General features: G+C 33.5%; 1 protein-coding gene across 1 annotated transcript; it reads right to left on the bottom strand.

Annotated features, from left to right (window-relative positions):
• Positions 1-1972: 1972 nt before the first annotated feature.
• LOC131620638 (phospho-2-dehydro-3-deoxyheptonate aldolase 1, chloroplastic-like) lies at positions 1973-5982 on the bottom strand. The gene is made up of 5 exons (XM_058891771.1): positions 5331-5982; positions 4787-5064; positions 3646-3922; positions 3152-3397; positions 1973-2506 (listed from the first exon to the last, which is right to left on the bottom strand). The coding sequence occupies exons 1-5, from the start codon at positions 5865-5867 to the stop codon at positions 2228-2230; spliced, it is 1617 nt and encodes a 538-aa protein (XP_058747754.1). The 5' UTR covers positions 5868-5982; the 3' UTR covers positions 1973-2227.
• Positions 5983-8997: the final 3015 nt, after the last annotated feature.

Here is an 8997-nt window from a genome sequence, read left to right as displayed (position 1 = left end):
GTATGTGTCTTCGGATATGCTTTGAAGAGTATTTTGAAATTTTTATGGGTGCTTTACACCCTATATAAATGTATAGAAAAATTATCTATTATAAAATCAAAAAATTATTTAATGTTTCAAAAAAAAAATCTGTACAAGGTCGGCCGAATCCCAATTGAGGAAATTTTATTTCTCTTTCTCGTCCGATAGGTGAACGAACCTTAAGAGAAAGTGTAGCATTATGGTGATTTTTTTTCATAAAATATGGCAATGTGGTATATAATTTTGGTTTGTGTGACATAGAAGTAAAAAAATCGCGAGGGACACACCTATTTTGTTTTTGGATTTGAGGTTTGTGACAGGGTAATCCACCTAGCTAAACATCATTTTTTTTTGTACTGGAATAGCATAAGATATGAAGGAAGAAATGGGATAAAGAATACCTAAGTTAGAAACGTTTGGTTGTTGAACCAAGGAATTGCATATTTAATTAGAATGGTGGATATGTCAACCTTGTAAATCATCATAAAGAAATTTAAAAAAAATTTAAAAATTGAAACTCTCTTGTTAAATGTCATTTTCCTCCAGCTCCAATGATTAAGCTGGTAAATTAGTGCAAGCCTCTAATTTTTGGTTGAAGATTATGAAATGCAAGCTTTAATGTTATTTTTAAAGTATTAGAATCAAAGTCAAACTTTACAAGATATGTCAATTTAAACTAATTAGTCATTATGAAAAACTACACAAAAAAATGTATATAAAGAGGGAAAGAACGTGGTCTAGTTTTCTCTGGGTTTTTTTCCTGATCAAAGATTATTTCACTCAAATTGGTTCACTTATTTTAATTTTCTCCGATTCTTTTTCCTAATCAATTATTAATTCACTCAAATTGGTTCTTCTATTTTATTAAAGGAATTCACCCAAATTGGTTCATCTATTTTATTAAAGGAATTCACTCAAATTGAATAAGTAGAGGGAATTCACTCAAATTAAATAAGTAGAGAGAAACGTATAATGAAAACTCAATTAATAATTCTAACTAATAACTTCTCCTATTTATCAACAAAAAGTATAACTGACTTCTTCTCATAAGTCAAAATATAACTTCGCATCATCAATTTTATCAAAAATTCTTGTAGCATATCATTTTCACCAATACTTTCTAACTACAAAAAATTCTTCAATCAGTCTGAAACTTGTTCATTACATTTGTGCTCGATAATGATCAAGCAAGGAACTTATTAATCCCTTTTTTATCAGTGAAAAAAAAGGGAAACAACAGAAAATCAAGCTCTTCGAAATTGAATTCTCATAGAGTTTGCTACATAGATGTAAATTAAAAGAATAGATGTTAATTAAAAGAAAGAGATCAATAGAAAACACTCTCAAACTAGCACTCCCTTCATGCAAGGTGTAAACAAAGACAAGCTGTCCCTCTTTATGAATAAGATGAATAGAAAGCACACCCTCTTAAATAAACTTTAGAGTCATTTGAGAATCAGACTCACAAATCACATTTCTGAAATCATGAGAGATTGAATATAATTCACCGTATACGCTTAAAGATGAAAGTCAAATCACATTTCTGAAACCATGAGAGATCGAATATAATTCATCGTATACGCTTGAAGATGAAAGTCAAATCACATTTCTGAAACCATGAGAGATTGAATATAATTCACTGCATGCGCTTAAAAATGAATAGAAGACACACTCTCTTGAATAAATTTTAGAGTCGTTTGAGAATCAGACTCACAAATTACATTTCTGAAACCATGATTCCAAACATTTCAAGACCATGAGAAATGGCTTGAAGCGCGGCATTAATATTAGAGGTAAAACCACAAATTCAACCTCAAAAAAAAGTTTCTCAAAACACCACCAAAGCTGGTTGGCCCTGGTCAAGATTTACATTAGTTTTAATGAACCACCAAAAAAAAAAAAATACTTGTATTCAGAATAGAATGGAATAAATCAGACTCAATTTGCCAAATGCAATAGAATAGAAACTGTTAGTTTCCTTTATTAATAAAAGCACTCTTAATCGTTCCCAAGTTCAAAAGCATTGCTAGGCAGTATACAAATACAACACAATACACAACACAAAGCTAACTACTAGCTACCAATTTCATGTCCACCACATCATGCCCAACAATAAAGTAGAACTCCTTGATAATTATATAGAAAAATAGAATAAAAAAGAAAAAGAACAAAGGTATCATTTTCTTGAGTTTTTCTTCAAACTTTTTCAGAGTGCACCAGAGGAAAGAGGAGAGATAAGAGGAGGCTGTGATCTGATCCTGCTCTTTCTTAGCCTTTCCGCAATGATGAAAGCAAGCTCAAGAGATTGTGAAGCATTGAGTCTTGGATCGCAGTGTGTGTGGTAGCGTGAGCTAAGGTCGTCGAATGTGACTGTCCTCGACCCACCAATGCACTCTGTCACGTTTTGACCAGTCATCTCTAGATGAACTCCTCCTGGGTGGCTTCCTTCTTGCTCGTGCACATCGAAGAATGCCCTCACTTCAGCCTGTCCGATTAATTCAGTGAAACAAAAGTTAGTGACATTATTGGTAATCACAATCTAAAATTCAAATCTAGTGATGAAATTAACACAATGAAATGATATCTCTTTCCACAAGTTGGTAAAAGAATGAGCATTCACACCCATATGGGCCCCCAAAGTCCATTCTCACCTACCCACAAGAATTGCAACTTAGCACCAAAAAATTCAGGAATATACCTTCAATTTAGTATCTGAATATACCTCAAATTTAGTCCTAAAGCATATAAAAATAATATACTTTTTAAGAAAACATAGTAAAAGATTCAAAATAACACGAATAATTTCTTGAATACCTAACTATTTCACCTACTTCAACAAGTGGCCCTTTACTCACCTACCACTCCAAGTTCTAAATATTATACATAAGCTTTCAAGTTTGGTAGCCCACCATCAAGGACCAGCTCATATATACTTGTCAATTTAAACAAGAATTACTTGCTCCCCACTAATCTTTTTCAATGATATTTCTTAATTTTAGTACAACTTTTAATACAAGGCATGATATTTATTTCCACCAAAGATTATGGCCACAAGAACAAAACAATTTCATTTTCAGCTGACGGCGACATGTAACCAACTACAAAAGAAAGAGTCAGAAGAATTACATACCCTGATGGCATCGAAGGGACGAGTTTTGAGACCACATGGAGCCTTTATGGTGTTTCCATGCATAGGATCGCTGACCCATGTGACAATTTGCCCTGCTCTGCGCACGGCCCGGATCAGATGTGGAAGCTTCACCCTCATGTTTTCAGCTCCCATCCTAGTGATTACAGTGATTCTCCCTGGTTTGTTTTGGGGGTTCAAGATCTCGATCAGCTTCACAAGCTCATTTGGATCCATCTTGTCACTTACCTGCAAATGTATCAAAAATTCAAAATTAACAAGAGATTAGGCTAAGGGATTCAATTTTCTTGCTCAAGCTTATGATTTCCCACCACTAAATTTTGGACATATTTTAAAGTGTCGCGCCGAATAATGAGGTGATAAACCAATAGTAATGTGACAATGCAAACTTTTATAAAGTGAAACATTAGCACATAATTAACTTTTTCTTATTATAAAATGAAAGCAAGGTTGCATGATAAGAATAATGCCCGTACCTTAATTCCCAAGGGATTAGCAACTCCTCTGAGAAACTCAACATGAGCACCATCTAGCTGTCGGGTCCTTTCACCGACCCAAATCATATGGGCTGAGCAATCATAATGGAGCCCAGAAGTTGAATCCAACCTAGTGAGTGATTGTTCATATGGCAACAACAAGCATTCGTGTGATGTCCAGAAATCAGTTGTTTTCATTATTGGATGGTCGACAGTGAGACCAGCAGCAGCCATGAATCCAAGGGCCTCGTCAACACGGTTAGCAAGCTCTCGGTACCTGCAACGCCAATAACATGTTTAGCTTACCCCAATTCGCATATATATCCAACATTAACATGACTAGACTCTTTAAAAAAGTGTGAAAAAGTAGCGGCTTCATGAAACTCAAGTTGATTTAACATACTTTTTTAAGGAAATTTTGACACTCACAGGTCAACATCATCATTGGAAAGAAAAAAACAACAACCCCATTAAACATGTGCCCCCATTTATTATATCAATCATCACTTTACAATTTTAATTCATTCATGTGTGAAACCAAAAAAAAATAACCACTTAAAAACAAAATAGCATTATTTTCTTCCATTCCATAAAAAATATTTTGGGTGGTATATTCTCAAAAAAAAGTGATTTGATGCTTTGAGATACTGACCAGAAACCAAAAAAAAAAAATCTTAGCTATTCAACAAACCTAAATAATAGATAATAATTCAAGAATCAAATTAATCTCCTTTAGACTGAATTGAAAAAATAACTTTATCATTTACCATCTATGAAACACGGACACAATAAATATGGACACCAGATACAACACCACCGACATTGACACGTCGACACCGATAATAATTTGAAAAAATAAATAAATTGAATATAATCACAAATGTTGGTGTCATTGTCCGGCACTAACGCGGGTGCGCCTTTTTTCAAAAGTGTCCGTGCTACATAGTTTACCATGCATGTATAATTTCAAAAAGTCAATTTATGAACAAATGAGAGCAGAAAAATCTTCGCAAATTCAAGCCCACAACAACAAATAGAAAACTAACTTGAATTACATAACCAGAAACTGAGAAATAGATCACAAATTCCATGAAAGAAAAAAAGCTTTAAAAAAAGACAAAATCTCATAATCTCAATATACCTGTCTCCTTGTTCACTTTGTTCAGTGAAATCCAAGTTCCATTGAGTAACCCTCTGCATAGCAGCATAACCTCCAGTAGCAAAAGCACGAAGCAGATTCAAAGTAGCCGCAGCTTGACAATAAGCCCGAATCATCCTCTGTGGATCCGGTGTCCTCGATTTCAAATCAAACGCATCACCATTGATGTTATCCCCTCTGTAACTAGGCAGCTTCACTCCATCCTTCTCCTCAAACGAATCCGATCTCGGCTTCGCAAATTGCCCCGCCATTCTCCCCACCTAAAAAAACCATCACCAAAGGTTACAACATCAGTCTCAGATCCACATTAGAATCTGAATCCACCAAACTATAGCATATGAGTCAATTTTTCATCATCATCAATAATAATAATAATAATAATAATAATAATAATCATAATAATCATAATAATCATATAATAATCATATAACTAAAATGTTGAACTTTAATCATAGTTACTTCTAAATTCATTTCATTCATTTCATTCATTTCATATGATTGATTCTGATTGAATCAAAACATTTACCTTAATGACCGGAACTTGGCCACCGAACATCATAACAACGCTCATCTGAAGAATGATCCTAAAAGTATCCCGAATGTTGTTAGCATTAAACTCCTTGAAGCTCTCAGCACAATCACCACCTTGAAGAAGAAACGCGTTCCCCATAGCAGCTTCTCCCAAATGCTCCTCCAAAGTTCTCGCTTCACCAGCAAACACAATCGGAGGGAAATCATCGAGAGTCTTGAGCACCGCTTGAAGCTCTTCCTGGTTAGGGTAATCAGGAAGCTGAAGAGCCTTCTTGGATTTCCAGCTCTCGATTGTCCATTTCCCGGAGTTCACGTTCCGGGGAATGGTGGTTGCTTGGGGTTTGGGTTGTTTTTCGGTTACGACGGGGTTTTTGGCAGGCTCGGCGGCGTGGACGGCGAGGATTGAGAGAGAGTGGTTGGGCTTGAGAGTGGGCTTGGGCTTGAGCCCGATGGGAAATGAGGAAGCGGCGGATGTGTGGGGGATTAGTGATTTGGTGGGAATGAGAGAGTTGGAAGTTGAAGAGAGAGACATTTTGTTTTTGTTAATGTTATGATGTTTTTTTGTTTTTGTTTTGGATTTGAATGTCACGCTTTTGAGAGAGAGGCGTGAACTGAAGAAGGTGGAGGAGAATGAAGAGGGTTTTATAGGAAGAAAATGAAGGTTATGTTTGTGAAAGGTTTTGGGTTGTTGTGGTGGTGGTAGTTGGAGGAGGGTGTTTTGGTAAATATGAATGATTTTTGTGAGGGTATTTTGGGGAGTGTGTGTGGCTTATATATGGTAAGTAAGTCAAATTCATTGTTTTTTTAATTTTGAATTAGTAGATTCATTGATTATATTTATTTATTACGTTGAATGTGTTGGGTGTTATTTTAGTACTACAAAAATTAAAATTTGATTTGGTGTACTTCACCTACTTGCTTGCTAGTTGTCAGTATTTGGCTTAGATGAGCCGCACCGAAGGCTTGGAAATGGAATTGAGCCACAGCTAATTTTTTTTAACAATAAAGAAGAATTACTATATTAATAAATATTTTTTGGGTTTAATAAATCAATATAATAATAAAATGGAATGGAATGGTTTGACCAATGGTAACAAAATGGGTTTAAAATCATTGAACATGTCAATTTTACCTTAATTTTTTTACAAAGTAGATTAAAGTTTTTAGTGTTGCATTCTTTAATATATTTATTTTTATTTCTTCCTGCTTCGTTTTTTTTAGATTTTTATGGACGCGGACATTAATATAAGTTTTTGAATTTTAGATTGCAATGTGTGCTGGTCTGCATTACTCCACTATCATTATTTACCGAATTGATCAAGTTTTTATTTTGTTTTCTATTTCAGACTAAACCCATTAGTATTTGGTTTGAATTGTGTGTTCAATCCGTTTAGACTAAACTCGAAACAAACTAACTCGCTTATCAATGAATTGAATTGGGTTAAGTTCACGGATCATCCACTAAATATAATTTTTAAATTCTAAACAAAATATCAATTCAATTAACACATATATTTTAAAAAAACATTAAAAATATCATAAAATTTAGTATTTAATTTGAATCAAATAATCGTTTAATACTTAATAACTCTTTCACAATTTAAATCAAGCCCAAAAGCAAATAAAAATGGTGCAAAATTATAATTTAAAGGGTGAGATATCTCTCTCTTTGAATAAAGGAATTTGATCTCTCAAATTTAAGTTTTTATGATTAATAAAAATTGTAATTATATTAAATAATATATATGCATTGTAAGGTTTATCCTAGATAGTTTATAAAATAAAATGAAATAAAAATAATATGACATGTCAACGAGTTGGATTCACGGTTTTAAAATTTTAAACCCCTTACCCAAACTAAATATTAATGGGTTTAAAGGGGTATGTTCGGGTTGGACCCGTACATAATTGGGTTAGGTGAAAATAAGGGTTGGGTTGAGTTGGATGAGTGTCCATGAACATCCGTAATAGACTACATTCATTTAATTTTTTTTATGATTTACTAAGTTCACTCAATTTGATGTATTGTATGGTTAAGAAAATGTTAAAATAAACGTTTGAATTGACTAAAACTAAGATTATATTCTTATGAACTAAGTTCATTTCATTTGATGTATTGTGTGATTAAAAAAAGGTAAAAAAAATAAAGGTTTGATTTGACTGAAACTAAGAATGTATCTATATCAAATTGAATTATATTAATGAGTTTTTTTTTAATGAATGGTAACGGGGTATGTTCACTTTAATTAATCTTGTCTTGTAAAAGTTCGCAAAAAAATAGAGTCAGACAGGGCAGGCATGGTTAGGGGAACGGTCTAAAATTTTAGTCCGTCCTACGAAAAAATGAAGGCGGGGGACGGGCTTGCGGATACTGCACTTATTTTAGCCTTAAAATTTTAAAATATTTTATTAATACCCACACCTGTAAAAGCCCGCAAAAAATAGGACAAGGTGGGATGAACATTGTTGAGGGAGCAAGCCTAAAACTTTGGTCTGTCCAATAAAAAAATGACGGCGAGGTTGGAAGGGTTTGCGGATAATGCACATTTTTAACCTAAAAATTTCAAAACTTTATGGTAATGCATGCGGCCACAAAAGCCTGAAAAAATGGAGCGGAGCGGGCAAGTTAGAGAGTGCAGCTTTAAAACTTTAGTCTATTCAACAAAAAAAATGAATAGATGATAAATGCCAAATCGTAGCTATTTTGTATATAGTTTTACGACACTTATCTTCTCTTTTTCCTCAATTTATACGTGTTTTAATGTATATTACATAATAATGTATGCTTTGTGTTTAATCGAGTTTTTTATTCATTTATGTATCATTTGATAGTTTTCTATTTATTTTGGAGGCATTGATGCGTATTTGGAGCATTGATGCGTATTTGTTATATCATTGTTTGTTTCTTTTCATGTTTGCTTATGTGTGGTTAGGAATAATCGGGCGGAAGTAACTCGGAGAAACACTCTTAAATAAGAGGTGTCGAGCTTACGACGTTAAACAAACATATCTATTCTTTTTAGTTTTTTTTAGTTTAGGTAGTGTGATGCAATTGTCTAAACACATTTAGATTAGACCAATTCTTAAACTTCAAATCTTCACTTTTAAATTTTTTTAGACAATTTCATCCGGTCTTTTAATTTGTTTATATTAATACTTTGTGAGTTTGTCAATAAGCTCGTTTTGAGTAACATATGGAATTGGAGATGATTTTCCGAGTATGATCGTTTCAACTTGCGAGTTAATGGTAATGATTTTGTTAAAATTTTGTACACGTTCAAGGTATGTGTTTATCGCTTTCTTGACTTTAGCATATTCATGATACTTAGGCTTTTTACAATTTCTATGCCATTCATTCTTTCATATACTTGTTCGTTTGTGAATCACTTTAGTTCTTACCCTTTTTGTGAGGTAGCTTCCATGGTTGACATATGCTAGAGACCAAAATTCTTGTTCTAATTGGATTTTATTATGCTAATATTTTGTTTGTGTTGACTATATGAAAGCATGAAAAGGATGAAGGCATTTTTGTTTCATTTTGAGCACAACTACCTATCCAAATAGTTATTTCGCCTCGTGAATGTGTGATCATTCGTAACCCCTTTGAGCCTTTTGTCATTGTCCATATTCTTTGAATTTGATACTTGTCTATAAGTATTTAT

The sequence above is a fragment of the Vicia villosa genome, linkage group LG7 (assembly GCF_029867415.1).
Source record: "Vicia villosa cultivar HV-30 ecotype Madison, WI linkage group LG7, Vvil1.0, whole genome shotgun sequence".
Taxonomy (NCBI): Eukaryota; Viridiplantae; Streptophyta; class Magnoliopsida; order Fabales; family Fabaceae; genus Vicia; species Vicia villosa.
The sequence above is the reverse complement of the archived record's forward strand: the minus strand, read 5'-3'. Positions and strand labels throughout refer to the sequence as shown.

Bases quoted from the DNA above. Each gene is read 5' to 3' on its own strand.
- LOC131620638 (XM_058891771.1), bottom strand. From the start codon at position 5,867: ATGTCTCTCTCTTCAACTTCCAACTCTCTCATTCCCACCAAATCACTA. The intron at 5,065-5,330 runs GTAAATGTTTTG...TGGTTTTTTTAG, and splicing joins GCCAAGTTCCGGTCATTAAG to GTGGGGAGAATGGCGGGGCA. The intron at 3,398-3,645 runs GTACGGGCATTA...ATACATTTGCAG, and splicing joins CTAATCCCTTGGGAATTAAG to GTAAGTGACAAGATGGATCC.